The sequence below is a fragment of the Schistocerca cancellata genome, chromosome 2 (assembly GCF_023864275.1).
Source record: "Schistocerca cancellata isolate TAMUIC-IGC-003103 chromosome 2, iqSchCanc2.1, whole genome shotgun sequence".
NCBI lineage: Eukaryota > Metazoa > Arthropoda > Insecta > Orthoptera > Acrididae > Schistocerca > Schistocerca cancellata.
The window spans coordinates 547,426,284-547,447,774 of NC_064627.1; the positions used below are offsets into that span (position 1 = coordinate 547,426,284).

Below are 21,491 nucleotides of genomic sequence, written 5' to 3' on the forward strand. Positions count from 1 at the left end.
GGCAGGTCTTTTCATTTGACTGCCCGTCATAAAATGGACTGACATAAACAGAAAGGGTACACCTTTCTCCAAATGTTAGTGCGTATACACGCAATCGTGATCTGTAACATGCCTCTGTACAAGGAACTGTTCACTTCGAACCCCTACGGTCGGTGGCTGATGTAGCTACTCTGACATTGTTCTTCGTTTCGTTATTAAACGAAACCCTGCAAGCCCCTTAACGTTTGTGTGAAACCAAGAGCACGCTACTCTCGTAATGTTTCTAATTATTATTCTTTTTTCTTCTTAGTCCTGAATGCTCGTTATCCAAATGAAAATAAGAAATCAGTAGTGCTAACTACTAAAATGTTTTCCGTTTTACTTTTTATTCTTGTCGTATTATAATATGTAATATTGTATCAACATACAGATGAACTATCCACTTGAAAACATACCAACTTTCAGTTGTCCAAATAACAAATAAAAACCAAAGAAAGTAGATATTATTTGACCTAAAGAGTGTGCTTAATCCAGATTGTTCCTTTGGGCATTCATCCACATTGTCGTATCCAGATCTTCACGCTGTAATCATCTATTAACTGATCACTTTTGTAAGAGATAGCGTACTTTACTGCGGGAAAGTCGAGTCAAAGTTATCTTATTCGACACCCCTGCAGCAGTATTCAACCCTTCGACATTCAGGCGACACACCGCTAATGGTTATCAGATTTCTTGGTCTTTTGAGAGATGAGGAGCGCAGAGTTGGTAGCACCGCCACAGGCTGCGTAGCCATAGTCTGGGCCTCCCACGGCGTCTCCGTCAACGGCAGACGCTGCCGACGGCGGCGGCGATGACGAGGAACACCAGAGCCGCTGCCGGCACCGCAGACAGAGGTCGGTGCCCCCCGGACATGGCAGCATGGAAATCGTCTTTGACCACTGTAACATGAGACCTTTTGTTTACAAACTGCCGGCCGTTGTGGCCGTGCGGTTCTAGGCGCTTCAGTCTGGAATCGCGTAACTGCTACGGTCGCAGGTTCGAATCCTGCCTCGGGCATGGATGTGTGTGATGTCCTTAGGTTAGTTAGGTTTAATTAGTTCTAAGTTCTAGGCGACTGATGACCTCAGAAGCTAAGTCGCATAGTGCTCAGAGCCATTTGAACCATTTGTTTACAAACTGAAACTAACACAACTAGAAAGACGCAGGCCACAGTAGAAGAGAACGGCCATTGGGCAGGGCGGATCAAGTAGAAGCAGATGTACGAGGTTGAAACCTAATTGCTAGGTGGAAGCTGTGCTACTATAGCCTCTCGCTAGCAATGTGAAAGCAGGTAATATTAAATTCCGATTACAATGTTCCCCGTGTACTTGGGTCTAGAGAGGATATAAAATGTAGACTGGCAATGGCAAGGAAAGCGTATCTGAAGAAGAAAAATTTTTTAACATCGAGTATAGATTTAAATGTCAGGAAGTCGTTTATGAAAGTATTTGTATGGAGTGTAGCCATGTATGGAAGTGAAACATGGACGATAAATAGTTCGGACAAGAAGCGAATAGAAGCTTTCAAAATGTGGTGCTACAGAAGAATGCTGAAGATTAGATGGGTAGATCACATAACTAATGAGGAGGTATTGAATAGAATTGGGGAGAAGATAAGTTTGTGGCACAACTTGACTAGAAGAAGGGATCGGTTGGTAGGACATGTTCTGAGACATCGAGGGATCACCAATTTAGTATTGGAGGGCAGCGTGGAGAGTAAAAATCGTAGAGGGAGACCAAGAGATGAATGCACTAAGCAGATTCAGAAGGATGTAGGCTGCAGTACGTACTGGGAGATGAAGAAGCTTGCACAGGATAGAGTGGCATGGAGAGCTGCATCAAACCAGTCTCAGGACTGAAGACCACAACAACAACATTCCATTGTCAAGTATTTATGTATCGATTGCCATTTTTTATCTGTAGTTCACTGTTGCTATTTGAATTAACATATTGTCTTTTTCAGATTTAGAGATAGTTAGTGAATCTGTGGGCGCTAGAAGAGGCAGTGCCAAGTGGTGCGATCGGAACATTTCCGACGTTCTTCTGTTTGAGTGCAATCGAAGGGTGAAAAATCAGAGGAAGCCACAAACATTTACTCCGTGTACGGGGCGTTGAACAGAGCGTGGCAAGAAAATGGTTTTCTATTTTTTAAGGAGATTTGTTTTGATGATAGTGACTCCACGTTCAGGAAGACCCTCATGGTTTGATGGAGATCATTTAAACGCATTAACCCACAATGATTTACGTCACTGTGTTCGAGAACTGGCTAATGCGATGAAATGTAATCATTCCTCCATCATGCGACATTTGCATGCAATGGGGAAGGTTGAAAAATCGGGTCTATGGGTACAACACGCTCTAAGCCACAATGACAAAAACCGGCGGGTGGCTACATGTGGATCTCTACTTGCTCCACATCAATGGCTCGTGAACAACACCGACCATTCCTATCCCGTATTGTTCCTGGTGACGAGGAATGGTGTCATTATGCTAACAGAAGGAAAAGGAAGGAATGAGTGAGCACAAACAAATCGCAACTCCCCGTACAAAGGCCTACTTGCATCCACAAAAGGTAATGTTATGCATCTTGTTGAGCAGCGACTGTGTGGTGTGCTACGAGTTGCTTCCTAGAGATGTAACTCTAGCTGACATTTATCGTCAACAAGCGGCACGTCTTGAGACGTAATCGGAGGACAACCACCAGAAAGACTGAGTGAAGTGATGCTATTACACGATAACGCCGCATTCTGATAGACTGACAAAAAACACTATAAAGCAGCTGGGTTGGGAAGTCATTCCGCACCCGCTTTATTCACCTGTACTTTCACTCTCAGATTGTCATCTTTTCCCCTCTCTATCGAACAGCCTTCAAGGAATATCCTTTCCGGATTAAATTGCGCTCCGAACATGGCTCGACTAGTTCTTCGCCTCAAAATCACGTGATTTCTACAGTCGTGGAATCGAAAAGTTGTCCCAGAGTTGGCAGACTGTTGTAAGTAGTGAAGGAAAAATATTATTGGTGACTAAAATCTCTGAAATGTGTACCTGTTGTGTTTATTAAACTTACGGAAAAACGCAACGAACTTATGCACCAGTCCAATACAAATGCTTTTGCTCCCCTACTTTTGAGTACGAGCATTAGCCGAGTAAATTAATTTTAATGTGTGTAATGCTAATTACACTGAACTGATGATTAGCTGTAAATAAATTGAATATAAAGAATGACTGACGGTAATATTCAGAAAGGCTTTGTCACAAAACAGTCACACACAATGGTTAACTGTTGCCTATCGAAAATATGGCCTTATAGGAAATGCATCTGCTAAATTACATGAACATATTGGAAATGAATGTAGTTCCTAATTTCATCTCAGAAAATTCGTATTGTCCTCAAAGTTGCTTCTGGCCTTGCAACAGATAACTCAGTCATATTCTGTCTGCGTTCTGCGAAATTATGAAGTGCTGAACTGCATGTACCTGAAATGTCTTGTCTTGTTTTGCTTTAAGCTGCTTTCGTAAACTAAACTTTTTTTTACTTTTTTAAAAAATGGACGTCACTGTCCGCGCAACGTTCAAAGCGTGACAGTGCAAATTTAACCATATATATGGCAACTGTCAACACTGGAGACAATCTCCAGGTGGAGGTCCAGGTGAGAGTAACGCAACCGTGCTCTCTCTACAAAACCGACTGACAGGGTGATCGCGACTTTTACAACCGTCCAGATAGGGATTATCTGTTACTTGGCAAAAGCTAGGATGATTGTTAGCAAAACCAACGAAAGATTTGTAATCATACCCTTATATACAACCAGAAACTGAACTCGGTGGTCAAATGTGAACCACCGAGAAAAAGAAACCCTCTCGTCATTTTATATGACGTACCTGCAATCATGACAAATGAGGAACTAGCAGAAACAATAAGGTTACAGAACTTCGATAAAATGAATGAGGATGAATTCAAGAACAACTTTAAGTTGAAATTTAAGACTGGGCCGCGGGGTCGTGATGTTGTTCATCACGTCGCCGAAGTATCGGCACCGATGTGGAAAAATGTAACAACAATGGGCAGATTGTATGTTGGTTTTCATGCCATCAACACAAGGGACTATGTCGTGGTACCTCGTTGCCACAACTGTGGCGACCTGGACCACATCCTAAGGCTGTGTACCAGGGAGCCGGCGTGCACCAAGTGTGGGGAAAAAGGTCATAGCCGCAAAGACTGCAAGGCGGCGGCAGTTTGCATACCCTGTAAAAATCGAGGAAAGAAGTCTTGTGGAACCACCGGTAGGAACTGCCCCACATACAGAATGCTGGAGCAGAGACTGATTTCTAGGACTGATTATGGCTGAGCCCAGCATACCGAACAGGATGCCAAAGCGAAAGTCCCCGAGCAAAAGGAGGAGGGATGCCATGCGGGCAAATAGATTCAAGGCCTTTCTGAAGTCACTTACGGGAGTCTTCAAAACTGAAACCAAGGACATAGCAGTACAAACTGATTTTCCAACAATGGATATAGGAATACAAACAAATCTCCCCATGGCAGAAATTCCTTCCTCCGGACGCCGGGAAACAAAGCCGAAACAACAACAGCGGCAAGGGCATCCTGCGGCTCCAGCATCTTACAAGGACAGTAACATAAACAACCAACCAATACAAGAAAATGTAGTGACGAGTTCTAGTATGAGCCCCACCACACAATGCACATCAATAGTTAAGCTGCCACCGGTCGATTCGGTCAGGGTGTACCCCAACCTGGAGTACACCATGCAGCTATCCAGATTGGAGCAGCCGGCTACCCTGACCACTGCCTTACGACATGTGGTCCGGGTAGGACACGAAGACGGCAGGAAAATAACCTTTCCGGTTATGGAGGCTGTTGACAGAATCCAGCTAAAATCTGTGAATCTCCCCACCGACTTTGGAGCCTTGCGCGACCTGCTCAAGAAAGCATTCGAAAGACGAGGAGAGAAATTTGATCTTGACGACATCTACCAACAATCAGTTGTGGCACATGGACGAATCGCTTTTGACTGGAATAAGACCTGGCCATATGACCGAATACACACTTACTACCCATAATGACTAAAATTAATATAGGACAGCTTAACACACACAACAGCAGACTCGTAATGCAGGAGCTCCGAAGGGAGGTGGAGGAGAGGAGACTTGATGTACTCTGTCTACAGGAGCCATACTCCCTGGCTGGGAAAATAGCTTTTGCTGCTGCTAGCTGGCAAATAGTCAGTAGAGGGGATGACCCGAAGGCGGCAATTATAATCACTAATAAACTACTGAGGGTCACCATACTCTCGCAGTTCACAACTAGCCACTGCAACGTCGTGGAGCTTCAATCCCCCACGGGAATTATAACTCTCATCAATATGTACTTTCAGTACGGGGACAATATAGAACTTCACTTAGACCACCTTGCGAGAGTTACCACGGCGTTGCGGGGAAGAAAACTCATAATAACTGCTGATATTAACGCTAAATCCCCCCTGTGGTACAGTGGCACAAGAGATGCAAATGGTGAAAAGGTCGAAGAATTTATTATGGAATCACAACTTGTGGTGGCCAACAGACCCGGCAATCCTCCCACCTACGCTGCAGGTGGGGGACAGGGCACAAACATTGACATCACCCTTGTGACTCCGAATACAGCCAATAGCCTTCAAAACTGGAGAGTTACAGAGAATGCCACCACAAGCGACCATAATCTGATAATTTTTACCATAGGGAAAAGAGAGAGCCACTGGGCCACGGGGTGGGAAATACAACTAAACTATAAAAGAGCAGATTGGGAACGACTAGCGAGGGAGTGTGACATTCCTCCATTACCGGAAGACGACATGCACTTAGACTTGGACGTGGACCAGAGGGCAGAGGAACTGGTGAACGCAGTTACAAGAGCGGTGAGGGCAGCCGTACCTACTAGGAGGAGGGCCATGGCGGCCTCCCCGTCACCATGGTCTGCAGAACTAAGCGAACTGCGTCAGTCTGTCAGAAGGCTGAGGAGGTACTATCAACACAGTGTCGTCTGGCAGGAACGACAAAGGTGGCTGCAGCTGTACAGGGAAGAAAAGCGAAAATTCCAAAAAGAACTTCGAGAAGTCAGAGTGAGAAGTTGGGAAAACTTCGTTCTCAACCAGCTGGTCACTGACCCATGGGGGCTCCCATATAAGCTAGTAAGAGAGAAAATCCGCTCTCCTCTGGAGCTATCTACAGTCAGGTACGGGGATAGGATGACGGAGTCCTGGCAGGAGACTGCGGGGGTCCTCCTCCACTCCCTGTTGCCTGACGACAATGCGGATGGGGAAACAGAGATGCAGCAGCTACTCAGAGACCAAGATCGGGAATTATACACCAACGAGACAGCTGTCTACCCCTTCTCAGAAGAGGAGGTGGCGGCACATATAAGATCCTTACAAAGAGGGAAAGCACCTGGGCCAGACGGCATTGTGGCGGAGGTGGTGCAGTTTCTGGCGCCTCAGCTGACTGCACCACTGACGCACTTGTACAATGAATGCCTTAGACAGCGTAAGTTCCCTAAGACATGGAAAAAGGCACATGTAGTCATCATTAAGAAAGGACCAGATAAGGATCCCGCAGAAGCGAAATCCTACAGGCCGATTTGCCTACTGGATATATTTGGGAAAATACTAGAAAAGTTGCTAGCTGACAGACTGACAGCACACCGAGTGTTGTGCGGGATGAGTAGCAGGCAGTTCGGTTTCAGGCCGGGGCGGTCGGCATCTGATGCAATCGCCCTGGCGGCCGAGGTCTGTGGCTCGACCCCGCACAAATACGTGGTTGGCATCATGGCTGACATCAGTGGCGCCTTCGACAACCTGTGGTGGCCTTCGCTCTTCTCCTGCCTGCGGGAGAAGGAGTGTCCAGGGCCGCTATATGGTTGTCTGAGGAGCTATTGCGAGGATCGGGAGGTCTGGCTATCATCCTCTAGCGAAAGAGTTGGCAAGACAATAACTAAAGGATGTCCCCAAGGTTCCGTCTTAGGACCCCTCTTTTGGGACATCCACATGGAGCCTTTGTTAGACAGACTACAACAGAGTGAAGAGGTGCTAGAGGTGATAGCTTACGCGGATGACCTCCTCCTGTTGGTTGGCGGCCGTAGCCGCGAAGACATCGAACCAAAGATAGCGACAGTACTAGACAAACTTCAACAGTGGTGCCATGCGACTAAAATGACGATATCGCCCAGCAAATCTACTTATCTCTTGCTAAAAGGACATCTCATTAGAAATCCGACTGTTAGAATAGACGACTCACCAGTTCTGAGACGACGCGAGACACGCTACCTAGGAGTCATCATTGATGAGAGGTGGAGCTTCGGTAAGCATATTAAAACCGTCACCCAGAGAGCCCTTCAGATACTAAACAATCTCATCTCAATAGGTCATAAAAGATTCCATCTCCCTCCACACTTAATCAGGCTATATCACAACAGCATTCTAACATCAGTCGTGGGCTACGGCTCGGGAGTCTGGGCGCACAGGCTCACGAGGGTAGTGCCCGCCATGGCAGTGAGAAGGGTCCAAAGAAGCATGCTGCTAAGAGCTGTGGGTGCTTACAGAACGTCTCCAGGGGGGGCCCTATTAGTCATAATGGGGCTCTGCCCTCTGGACATCAAAATAAGGGAACAGGCGGCCTGGTATTGGGCAAAAAGGGATAATTACGAAAAGATTGTAGACATTATGGGTATCAGAGTGGGGGACAAAAGAGAAATAAGGAGAAGAGGGGAGGAACTCTGGCAGGAGACTTGGGCTGCAGAAGAGGCTGGACGACGAACCTTCCAGTTTCTACCTGATGTGAGGGAACGCCTGGGTATGAAATACTTCGAGCCTACACGAGGTCTGATTCACTTCCTCACTGGCCATGGACCCTACCCGACATACTTATGTCGATTTGGGAAAAGGGCAACACCAGCGTGCGACTGTGGCGATCCGGAGGGAACACCCGAACATGTTGTTTACGAATGTCCCCTCTTCAATGATGTCGCAAACACCTTACGAGACAGACTTCCTAATCATGACACACATCAACTACTTCGACGAGAGGAGACTTTTCAGACTCTAAATACCTTGGCAAACGAGGTATCACGTAAAGTTCTAAATGAATATTTAAGAGAGAGACAGTAATAACAAGGATAGTAATTACCGATTGTGACCAAGAGCCCTAGTCCCATACCGCCTGTGCGTGGACTGGCTGACTTCACCCAAGTTAGGATCCGCCATGCGCAGGACTAGGGGGAGTAGGGACCAACCACCGATTAAGACACACCGAATATGACGTAGGATAAGTTAGTTTGTAGGACTTAGTTTTTAGGAACTTAGAATAGCAACTGCAGCGAATCATAAAGTCGTGGCCTGCCCAGTGCCAGGGGCATGTTCTTCGGGTTTAGCTCGAAGAACAAGGCATATTAAGTAGGTTTATATTCTTACTGGCACACATGTGACGCTGCAGAATATACATAAGTTAATTTAGTTATAGGAATTAGGCATAAACAGTAGATATAGATATTAAGTGCCCATTGTTGTTAAAGTAACTGTAGCTCACTTTAAAACTAATAACTAGCTGCATAATAACATATAAATGTATAACTATTAGGACCCACTAATGAGCTTAAGGAAGTGGGTTAAAATTGTATAATTACAATGATTATTAATAAAGAATATTTTTTTTAAAAAAAAAAAAAAAAAAACAGAGTCCCGACCAGAGATGGAAGGGACGCTTTTATTAGATCAATCATACCCTTATTCATTACAAGCTTGTACTCCATCTCTGACCTCGTCATCATTGGGTCAGTAAACCCTGCATGTAGCGGTCAGCACTGAATTATTAACTGTACCTATATCGGTTATGGACAACGCCATGATGATTGCTTTGAAGCATCATCAGGTGATTTGTCGACATATCGTTGGCCATTCTGATCTTGTTCTCCACCTTTGGTGACATGACGAAGGGGAGATTAACCCTTAATATTCCTTATTGTGTTTGTTTGCAGTGATCGCCACTGAATAATGTCAAGAAGTTTTGCTTTTTGTTTAGTCGAAAACGTGACATAATAATTTAGAGACCAGAATACCCTAACAAGTGTTCTTATAATTTTTTTTTAGTAGCTACCTTTATCATGCCCCCTATGACCCCACTTGACATTTTCAAATACGTACATCTACATCAACAGACGTGTCTACAGTAAACGGCGGCATCACGCTCAACTTTGTAATTGACACTGCTACTTCCCCTACAACCCGCTGGAATTATCAATGTTTGAATGTAAGTAGTTTTAAAAACGCATGATTAATGAAATATGTTTTTAATTTTCTTTTTGATTTGTATGCATTCTTCATTTTTTACGATAGCTGATAGCTTGTTGGATACATCTGCATCATAACATATATAATTCCACTCTAAACACCAGACAAGGAGACAAAGTCGAAAGGAAAATAATTTTTGTGTCTTTACTGTGATTACGCAGGTAAATTTCCAGTAAAAAATTTATATCTATTATAAACAATATAAAAATTAACTGTTAAATGTACTTAAAAGTGAGCGTAAAATTTCCAAAGCCTCAAAAATATTTCTACAAGGTGTTTAGTTATATACTCTACACGATGTTCTTACCGCTTACTTACGCTGAATAAACATTTTAATTTAGACGTCAGTGACAGAAGGCAACAAATATACCCATCCTGATAAACGAATTACACACACACAAAAAAAGTTTTCATTATCCAGCTTCCCAGAAATCCAGAAGATAGACGTTGACTGTGGATAGTGTATCACAAACACAGTCCTTTTGACTGTTCAGAGATGTCACTAAACCCGCCCAAAGATGTAAACAACCATTCATGAGCAGCGCCTATTAGACGGAGGGGATCCGACAGCCGATCAGTTCCAGTCATTCCACCAGGAGGGAGGTACACGGCTCGTGTTGGCTGTAGTTCAAACAAGCCTAGACGGTCAATACCGCGGATCGATAGCGTCCGCATTGTTACTTTGTACCAGAAAGGGCTCTGAACAATGGGTGTCCAGTCGTCTCGGAGTGAACCAAGCGATGTTATTCGGACATGGAGGAGATACAGGGAGATAGGAACTGTCGATGACATGCCTCGCTCAGGCCGCCCAAGGGCTACTGATGCAATGGATGACCGTTATCTACGGGTTATGGCTCCGAGGAACCTTGACAGCAACGCCAACATGTCGAATGATGCTTTTCGTGTAGCCACAGGACGTCGTGTTACGACTCAAATGTTACGATTCAAACTGTGCAAAACAGACTGCATGATGCACAACTTCACTGCCAACGGCCATGGCGAGGTCCATCTTTGTAACCACACCATGCAGCGTGGTACAGACGTGCCCAACAACATGCCGAATGGATCGCTCAGGAATGGCATCACGTTCTCTTCACCGATGAGTGTCGCATATACCTTCAACCAGACAGTCGCCGGAGACGTGTTTGGAGGCAACCCGGTCAGGCTGGAAGCCTTAGACACACTGTCCAGTGAGTGCAGCAAGGTGGAGGTTCCCTGCTGTTTTGGGGTGGCATTATGTGGAGCCGACGTTCGCCGCTGGTGGTCATGGAAGGCGCCGTAACGGCTGTACGATACGTGAATCCCATCCTCCGACCGATAGTGCAACCATATCGCCAGCATATTGGCGAAGCATTCGTCTTCTTGGACGACAATTCGGGCCCCCGTCGTGCGCATCTTGTGAATGACTTTCTTCAGGATGACATCGCTCGACTAGCGGACCAGCATGTTCTCCAGACATGAACCCTATCGAAAATGCCTGGGATAAATTGAAAAGGGCTGTTTATGGACGACGTGACCCACCAACCACTCTGAGGGATCTACGCCGAATCGCCGTTACGGAGTGGGACAATCGGGACCAACAGTGCCTTTATGAACCCTTGTGGATAGTATGCCACGACGAATACAGGCATGCAGCATTGCAAGAGGACGTGCTACTGGGTATTAGAGGTACCGGTGCGTACAGCAGTCTGGACCACCACCTCTGAAGGTCTCGCTGTATGGTTTTCATGAGCAATAAAAAGGGCAGTAATGATGTTTATGTTGATCTCTATTCCAATTTTCTGTACAGGTTCCAGAACTCTCACAACCGAGGTGACGCAAAACTTTTTTCAATTGCGTATTTACTAGAAAAATTGGGTGTAACATGGACGGCTATTAGAATGAACTCGTCTCAAAGTCATACAGATGTGGTTAGGTAGTTAAGTGCTCGTCCGTTTTTTGTTAATACATTGTGGAAGCAGTTTATCACCGCAAGTTCGGCATGCAGATGTTTCAGCCGTGGACGGTAAAGTGTTGAGGCTGATACTTCTCGTTACTCAGCCTAAGCAATAAGGTCGTGTCGGCGGCCTAGGTGGAAGCCAACCAGCAATATGTATACCTCTCTTCACAAGAGGCAGCGTTTGTTCACAAGAGGCAGCGTTTGCAGTGCGCGCACCACCGTACAGTGTGGACTGTCTATCAAAGAACAGCCGTTACAATACGCCTAGTTTTTATCTGTGGAGTGAGCAGCCGCGAAGTCGAGTGCACACGCCAGCAGTTTGTTTCTAGACAGTATTTAGTAAAGTATTTGTTCTCAACCGTTGCTCTGGAAAAGTGGACAGTGACTGTATATCTGACTGTGTTAACAACTGCTGATTAATTCATTCTAAGTATCTGTGTACGTGTCGAGCATTAGTGTCGTATGGGCTGACTTTGGTGCAGAGCTACAACCAGAAGCAGCGTAGCAGCATTACTTACATTTCATCTAGTGACTGCTTTGGCTAGTATTATGTTTCAGGCTGCATGGATAAACACAGATTAAAGATGGAAAGGGACTGCACCTGTTGACAACGGACACAAAAGGAACTGACAACTATCCAACAGTTGATAGATGGAGTTGACAGAGGAAACAGATAAGGTCCAAAGAAGAGCAGCGCGTTGAGTTACAGGTTCATTTAATAAGCGCGGAGGTTGGTCGGAGATACTCAGCCAAGTCCACTGACGGAAGCTGCAAAGAGGCGTTTGGCACCACAGAGTAGTTTACTGTTATAAAGGCCAAGAACATATGTTCGTAGCAGAGTTAACCAATATGGATTGTCTAGTCTCATTAATGTGACCACCTGTCATAACTGTGAATAACCACCTGTTGCAGCGCGGACCGCTGCAAGACATTCAGGAAGAGAGTGAATTGGATTCTGGAAGATACCGACACGGATATGAAGACATGCCGATTCCAGTGTTGTGGCCAGCTGAGTTAGGTTTGTCGGTTGAGGATCCATAGCGCGGACACCCCGATCGATCGAGGTGGTCCCACAGATTCTCGGTTGAATTTAAATCCGGGGAGTTTGGTGGCCAGGGGAGAACGGTGAACTCATACTGGTGCTCTTCGAACCACGCACGTGCACTTCGAGCTGTGTCATACGTTGCGTTGTCCTGCTGGTAGATGGTATCGTTCCGAGGTAAAAGAAACTGCATGTAGCGGTAGACTTGGTCCCGAAGGATAGATACTTACTGACCCATTGTACAGGGAGTGGCGTCCTCAGACGCTCTCTCCTCCAGCGTGGTCCATTCCGACGATCATTGTATGGTGTTTGCTTTCAAACATTTAACACCGTACACGCGAACGGCAATGGAGCATAAAACGTGATTCATCAGAAAAGGCTACCTGTCGCCACTTAGTGAACGTCCAATTGCAGCACTGACGTACAAATTCCAGCCTTCGTCATCCATGAACAGCAATCAGTGTGGGTGCATGAACCAGGCACCTGCTGCGGAGGCCCATACACAGCAACGTTCTCTGAACAGCCGTCCGGCAGATCTGTGGTTAACCCCTTGATTCATCTGGGCGGTCAGTTGCTCAACTGTTGCTCATCTATTCGCCCATACATGTCTCAGTATTCGTCATTCATCCCTGTCATCTATGGCCTACAGTGCATCACAGTTGCCTCGGTGCTGGTTTTGGATAGCGCCACTGTTCCGTGGTCAAACTTACTCCTTTCGCAAATGCTTCTACTCATAGCCCAAAAGCTAATGATCATGCCCTTTTGGACGTCAGATAAATCGCTCCATTTCCGCAATCGCGTCTGTTGATTCCTTGTGGACATGGGATAACGGCTGGTCAAGTATTTGACAAAATTTCGACAACAGCCGTGCAGTTGAGATGTAATATAATTTTATTTTATTTTTGCTACCAGTTTCGACATTCCATTATGACATCGTCAGGCCGCTGCATAATAAAAGAGTATACTTATAGTGTATATCGAGGTGTACTCCAGCAAGCTTTACAGAAAATGGTGGGCAACAGAAACACTTAAAACTATAAAATGAATGTAGCAGAGTTAAGACAAGTCTCTGTGTGCATCCAGCACAACAGAGTAAAATGTATACATATACTTGTTAGTCGTGAAACTATTTGACATCGCGGATTTATAAGAGAACATGCAAAACATTAAAAGCCCAGAATTAAACAGCATACAATCAGAAGACCAAACGAACAGAGCTGGTCTCTCTCTCTTTCTTTTTAATATAAAAATCCTGTATAATTCTTGTAGATGAGAAAACCCCTAGTATATATGAGGACCTATCCTCATTTAAAGTAAACTGTCACACTATAACCTATGAAGTACAATGATGTGCATATCTAAGTACTATCACAATTGGTGATGGAATTAGTTTTCATAGCAGCAAAAATGCAACTTGACCCAATCCCCCAAAAAACCGACTTCAAAGAGCACGCGAAGAATAGTCACAGATACCTTGCGAACATCCGTTATACACCAAATCGAAGTAAAAAGATACAACCTGATATCCTTTATATCACTTAACAAGCGGGCACTACCATGGTGAAATAAACAAGGATCTCAAATCCTAGTTAACTACGGGGAATCTTCCTAGTTCTCAGCCGACAACGTCATATTATTTCCTGGTAGTATAAAGTATCACCCTGAGGACCTATCTACCAAACGACGAACCCATATAAATAGGAACTGACACATAGCAAGTTATATCGCGATAGGAATGTGGGTGTTGGTAAATTCCATTGCAAAAACCATTGCACAGGTTCTCATCTCCATAACCCCGCCGACACGATTTACATAGGCTCTCCCAGCTGGTCCTGCCTCCTGCCATCTGTGAGTGTTTACTGCAAGTTGAGGCCGAAGTGACGGTGAGACGTGGAAAACAGTGATGTCCTAATGCGGAAATGGAGCGCTTTGTCTGACATCCAAAGGGCATAATCATGGCTTTTGTGCCAATATACACGTAGGAGTTAACTCATATTAATGTCAATGGGTCGCGTATATACGAATACACTCATGAGCCACAACACTATGACCACCTCCTTCATAGCGAAATACATCGGGATCCGATACACTCCAACGCCACCGGCAAATATAGTGACACGTACAGAACCTTATTACAGCAAATAAACACCGGAACTGGCGCCAGACCTGTACACGACTCAACGCCACCCTTCCTATCAGCTCCTCCAAGTGCTGGTCCGCCTTCCATCGCCCTACTGGTTCCCATTGCACACTCAATTACCCACTTCTCCTTAACGACCGCCCCTTCTCTGACAACCTCAGTAAGGCCAACCACTTCGCTATCCACCTTTCAGAGGTCTTCTCCGTCCCTGATGATCCGCACTTTGATTATTCCCTTTTTCCCCACCGTCATGGAACGCGCCGCTACCTCAGTCGCTCCACTTGCTCCTAGTCTCCAGTTCTTGGGGCAGTTGCACCCCTCCGACATCAACACTCCAATTAGAGCACAAGACATTAAACTTATCCTCTGATCCAAACGCAACTCGGTCCCTGGTCACGACTGTGTCACCTACCACCACCTTAGAGAAAGCCCCTTCTCCTTCCTGACTTTCCTTGCCCATATCTATAATGTCATCCTCTCTACCGGCTTCTACCCCGACTTGTGGATGACTTCCTGCGTCCTTTTATTCCTCAAACCCAACAAACCCCCTTCTGTAGCCTCTTACAACCGTCCCATCTGCCTCACCACCGTCTTCAGTAAGGTATTCTAATCCATCCTCTCCCATTTCATCCATCAGCACCTTAATCAACACCACCTCCTACCCCTTACACAGTGTGGCTTCTGAGCCTCCTTCTACGCTGGAGACCAACTCCTTAACCTAGTTCACCTCCTCTCCCTTTAGCTTAACTCCCATCGCTCCACCATTTTTGTTTCCCCGACCTCCAAAATGCCTATGACTGCATATGGCATCCCGGTCTCCTCTTTAAACTCCAAACCTATGCTCTGCCTATCAATTTTGTCCGTCTGGTCGCTTCTTTACCCTCATGCCATCCTTCCTATGTCACCCTCCAAGACACTAACTCCCATCTTTCATCCCACTGCTGGCGTCCACCAGGGTTGTGTCCTCTCCCCTCTCCTCTATCTCCTGTACACTGCCGATATGCCCAAGCCACCCCCTCCTGTCCACCTCCTCCAATATTCTGATGTCACCGCCTTCCTGGCTCTCTGTCCTTCCCTTCAACGGTCCCAACGCGCGCTACAAACCCACCTTGACCAGTTCACTACTTGGTGTAACCAGTGGTTCCTTTGTATCAACTCCTCCAAAACCCAGGCAATCGTGATAGGCCATACCACCCTCTCCTTCCGTCTCCACGATGTCTACCTCACCATTTATGGTCATACCATCCAGCTCACCTCCACCCTGAGATACCTTGGCCTCAACCTCGACTGTCACAAACTCCTGTCTGGCCGGACATGGGGATTCCATCCTTCCACCATCCTCCACACTTACAAATCCCTCGTGCAGGCTATGCCACCGACCCATCGTTCCTTGTCGAGTTCACGCCAAAGGTTTCATCCGAATGTGAAGTGCGCAGGTGCACAATCGTGTTGTATCACATTCTCCGTTACAAGTTGAGCGGAACGTGTTCCAACAACTGTTGCAGAGTTTTCCGTAGCCAGATTAAGTATTAGTTTGCTTTCAGTCGACGGGGGGAACATGTAGGGACCAACCAGAGTATCGCTTCCAAAGCCTGCCCAAATGGTGACAGCGAATCGATCCTGGTGACCACGAACAAAGGCGGCGAGCGGATTTTTCCGTGCCCATACGTGTTGACTGTGGCTGTTGAACCCTCTAGTCTAAAGGATGCCCCATTCGTAAAATGTACACGGTTCGGAAAGTCCGGTTGAATGGCATACTTTTGCAAAAACCACTGAAAGAATTCAATTTGACGCGGAAAATCGTCTACGTAATGAATTGCACCTCGTGTGTCGATTCACCAAATGCAGTGGAAGAGCGGCACAACAACGCTGTTCTGAATTATTCCCGCACCTGTGGCAACCGCATGACAGCGCTTTTGCATTTGTCTGACGGTTACTGCATTTCACTATGTTTTGTATTGCACATTTTGCTAATTACATGTAACAGGCATCTTCACTGCTGCGAAGGTATTTTCAGAGAAACAAGGGTACCTGTGCTAACGAACTGAATGAATCATAATTACATTATTCTGTAATGAGTCGCCAGAGGCAGTGAGTCCCTAATACCAAAGCATTCAGAAGGTATCTCTGAAGAACATTTGTTTGTCCCCTGTAGAAATGTGTCGTTGACAACGATATAAATATAAAGTGGGATCATCACCTTGCATCACTTCTATTTCGACGCTGTCACTGCTGCCATTGGGGAGTTTGCAGGTGTAGGTCCCGGAGTCCTTTGGCTGGGCATCCTCGAGCAGCAGTTGGCTTATTGTGGAGGTATCCGTCTCTGTAATGATGGTGAGGCGGGAGTCGTGGTCTGCGTGGATGACCTATTGATGAAAATAAAAAAAAGAAATCGCATTTTATTATTTGTGTTAACCATTGAATACTGAATAGTACAGTACTGAATTCTAGGTTACCAATTGAATATAGTGATTCTTGTTTCATTCATCGTCGTTTACACAGTCACAAACCCTATCACAATCCCTTTACTATAACACAGCATGTAAGAAAAATTTACACTTTACTGCTATACATAAGCCTCTTACGAACCGCATGTGATGTTTGTTTATTCTTAATGCTCATATTATTCCTATAACCCAATTTGCAAACATTCAAAGCTGATGATGTAGCTAGGTATCAAGATTAGTCTTTTGTACTGCAATGTTATTTTCGCGTACTGTACATGCTGCGATTGGCGATAATTCATTCGCTACGTTGTAATCAACGATTTACACATGTAAGAATGTAATTAGGTGTAGATGTATAGCTTCGTTTCTTTAAATATCTGTCCTGACATTAAGTTATAGATACTGACATTAAGTATTTTATACTACTCAGTCGCATCATTCTCATCGCCTCCTACCCTCCTCCTCCCAAATACACCCCTCCCCCACACTTAATTTCGACTCTGTATTTTCTGTATTCTTGTAAAAGTGTTTAGTTGAAAGCGAAGCCCAAAATATGACACCCGTCGACGCTTTTAAAGAGCTATCGGTATGACGTTTCCTGCCCACTATTATTACCAAGAACTATGAACACCTTCTGATGTCTTAAGTTTGCATGGTTAGATTTACTCGCACAGCGTTGTTGTGGACACTTCCCAGTTGTTATCTTACGATGATTTAAATCGATTCAAAACAAAATTAAAACTGGTAGACAAACCGTAATTTTGCACCATGAATAGCCAAAATAACAAATTAGTGAAATACCTCTCACATTTCATGGCGTTTACGGTTATAAACATTTATTCCAATACCATTGGAATGTGAGACTGAACGGCTAACTTAACTGACCAACTTAAATTTACAGCAGTTTAGAGTACGTTGTTCATTTTGAGAAGTTACAGTTCCATACAGAACATAAATCCACTAAATAAATAGTTGATGACTGGTGAATGTACACCCCCATAAGAAATTAGTGCCCCTGGAAAGACGACGTCGATTTTGATTCTATGACGGCTTATGCGACCTGGAAGACATTAAAGCACTTTGTCTTCAGGCCACAAGTGGCCTATCTGGACCATCCGACCGCCGTGTCATCCTCAGTTTAGGATGCGGATAGAAGGGGCGTGTGGTCAGCACACTGCTCTCCCGGTCGTTATGATGGTTTTATTTGACCGGAGCCGCTACTATTCGGTCGAGTAGCTCCTCAGTTGGCATCACGAGGCTGAGTGCACCCCGAAAAATGGCAACAGCGCATGGCGGCTGGATGGTCACCCATCCAAGTGCCGACCACGCCTGACAGCGCTTAGCTTCGGTGGTCTCACGGGAACTGGTGTATCCACTGCGGCAAGGCCTTTGCCTAGAAGACATTAGATGTGCAGATAATGGTTTCAGCGTCGTCCGCCAACAAATAGCGTAGTGTCATAGCTAACAGAGTGCCATCTGTGACTATCCTTAAACAAAGAATCCTCACAGCCAGAAGGTTCAGTGTGGTGCAGCGTGTGAAGCACGCAGGAAACCATGTCACAGAGAGACACTTGTGCTTCCTACAGCCAACGGTGCGCGTGTTAAAGCGGTCATTTTGTGGCCTTCCGAGTGACGGGATGGTCCTTTCGGAGAACTCTCACTCAAGTTGGGCTTGTTATGTCATTTATGCAAAGATGCTGGTGTCATTGGTCGCGTGGACATTTGCAGACCTGTCGACGAGGTTCTGGATGTCCACGCACCACAGACGCCCGACAGGATCGTCGTGTTGTGAGAGCAGCAGTGGCAGATCGTACAGCTACCACAGCTCGGATAAGAGGGCTTGAGAGCCCAGACGTGTCAAAAAGAACTGTTGGGCACTGGATATTAGAAGTAGGACTAGGGGCGCGCACACCTCTAGTCCGTCTTCCATTCACGCAACGGCAACGACGCGCACGGTTAGGCTGGTGCCGTCAGCGGATCACTTGGAACATGGAATGCCGCGCCGTTGTCGTCAGTGCTAAAAGTAGATTCTGCCTTCATGCAAATGATTGTCATTTGCGCGTACGACGTAGATCTAGTGAGAGCTATCTCGTAGAGTGCATTGTTCCAAGACACACTGCCCCCCCTCCCTCTTTCCCTCTAATGGTCTGGGATGCAATAAGCTACAAATCTCTTTCACCTTTGCTGATCGGTACGTGCAGAAAGTTGTTAGACCCGTCCTCTTGCCCTTCTTGGTCAGGAAAGTGATATGTAATTCCAACAGGATAACGCTCGGCCACTTACTGCCCGTGAAACTCAACGTGCACTGCAAGACATGCAGCAACTTCCTTGGCCAGCACGATCTCCGGACTTGTCTCTAATCAAGCACCTGTGGGACTTGCCCCCCCCCCCCCTTTCCCTCTAATGGTCTGGGATGCAATAAGCTAACAAATCTCTTTCACCTTTGCTGATCGGTACGTGCAGAAAGTTGTTAGACCCGTCCTCTTGCCGTTCTTGGTCAGGAAAGTGATATGTAATTCCAACAGGATAACGCTCGGCCACTTACTGCCCGTGAAACTCAACGTGCACTGCAAGACATGCAGCAACTTCCTTGGCCAGCACGTTCTCCTGTCTCTAATCAAGCACCTGTGGGACTTGATGGAATGAGAAGTGCTTCGTGTCGCTCGTCAACCAACAACTCTTACGGAACTACGCGAACAGGTCGAGCAAGCTCAGAATAACGCATACAGTATTTGCGATGTGTACGATCGACTGGATGCCAGAGTCAACGCCTGCATAGCCGCCCGCGGAGGCTACACCACATACTAATATGTTTTTTTCAGCATTGGTCGATACTCGGTACCTCAGAACCGCTTGCTCTATTGATCTACAAAGGTAATCGTTTCATGCACTCGATATTCATTGTTGCAACAATAAGTCTTGAGTATAATGGCTACCTCTAAAAGGGTGTATTAATTTTTCAGGCAGTGTACTTGGTAAGGTAGATGGTTGCTGAGTACTCATGCCAGATTTGATGCTTTATGAAGAGAAGGTCACATCGTCAAGCTCATTAAACCTAGCTCATGACTGCCACCTTTGCAAGTGTGAAAATTACGTCTTTCTTTCTTTCTGATTTTGATCTTGAAGGAACTGCAAACAGACCATCCAGGAGCTTCTTTCTAAAACCTCACATGCCTTTGACTGTTACATTAATCCTCCGATGCGTCACTGGGAGATGTATATGTGATAGAGCATCAAATATTCGCTATAATGTTTGACAAAATTTACTTTGCATCGAGTAACTGCGGTTTAAAGTTTCATTTCAAAGTCCGACAATTCATGTGTTCAGTCTGATACCTGTGGCTGTATCATAAGATCTTAGTCACTTGCGGAAGATTACCAGTGGACAAATGGCATAAGCGAACTGGCCATTGTCCTTTTCTTTATCTGAGCGACTTGGCTCAGTGTTCGAGGCTTTGTAGACAGCATTCTAATTCGGAAGGAATGCGGGTCAGGCCTCGTATGGCAAACCGTTTCAGGATTTTCGTGTTTCCACTGAAGCGCCTCAGACAAGCAAATGGATAGTTGCTTAAATAAGGTCAGCGATATCTTTCACCGTCCTTATGCAGCTGAGCTATTACTTCATGAGATGTAGCCGACGATGCAAGTACTAGACTTTCTTATTTCTTTACCGTCGTAATTAGCTAATGAGCATGCAGAAACTGAAACCGTTGGCGTTACAACCCACCAAATCGTCGTGCATCCACAGGACGGTATCTTCTGGCTGTCGCCGGGGCTGAACTACACACGTCAGGTTGATACCGCTGCCTTGCCAGTGCGTTCTAAAAGGCTCACCCAAAATTGTCGTCTTCGGCTCTGAAAATCAGAAACAGAATAGTCTATTACAATTAAATGTTTAGTAAGCACCATCGTTGTATAACTCTAAGGTTCTCGTGGCCATTGTCAAAGATGTTGTAGGTTATTCGACAGCGTCATGCTCCTCTTCAGTTTCTTCTGACACAATCGACGTTTCTGTCCCTCTGCTGCGGTCCTCTTCAGGATCTTCCGGTGTTCGCAGTTATCTGAACATTCTCAAACATCGGTCACAGCTACTTGTAAAAGTGTCTTTCCCCGCGCTTACTCTGAAGAAGTGGTGTTATTGGGTGAAATTTATCTGCTATTGGTGGACCACCGTCACTGGTTAGGTAACAAAACAGGCAGGGAAGGGGAATAATTGTGAATTACGATATTGCAGTGCTTGTGTCGTTCAGAAATAAGATGCAAAGTTGTTTGGGACGTCCATGCAAGCGACTTACATTTAAAATGTCTTCCCTGTACGGGAATATACACGATGTATGTACGAGAGCAGATTGTACACCAGGACCGGCCACGGTCTGTCGACTTCATGTTTCAAAATCGAAATCCAGCGTTGTTTAGCCTTCGCTATTTCTTCGTGATAAGAAAAAAAATGGTTGAAATGGCTCTGAGCACTATGGGACTTAATTTGTAAGGTGATCAGTCCCCTAGAACTTAGAACTACTTAAATCTAACTAACCAAAGGACATCACACACATCCATGCCCGAGGCAGGAT

At 45.6% G+C, this 21,491-nt stretch overlaps 1 protein-coding gene across 1 annotated transcript in view; it reads right to left on the reverse strand.

Moving 5' to 3' along the window:
- Positions 1 to 331: 331 nt before the first annotated feature.
- LOC126162128 (uncharacterized) overlaps positions 332 to 21,491 on the reverse strand; it is an 85,691-nt gene continuing 64,531 nt past the window's right edge. The window contains exons 4-6 of the mRNA XM_049918417.1: positions 20,648 to 20,775; positions 16,674 to 16,839; positions 332 to 917 (exon numbers count right to left, since the gene is read on the reverse strand). Of these exons, the coding sequence (XP_049774374.1) occupies positions 799 to 917; positions 16,674 to 16,839; positions 20,648 to 20,775 (413 nt within the window). The 3' untranslated portion in view covers positions 332 to 798. The remainder of the gene's footprint in view (positions 918 to 16,673; positions 16,840 to 20,647; positions 20,776 to 21,491) is intronic.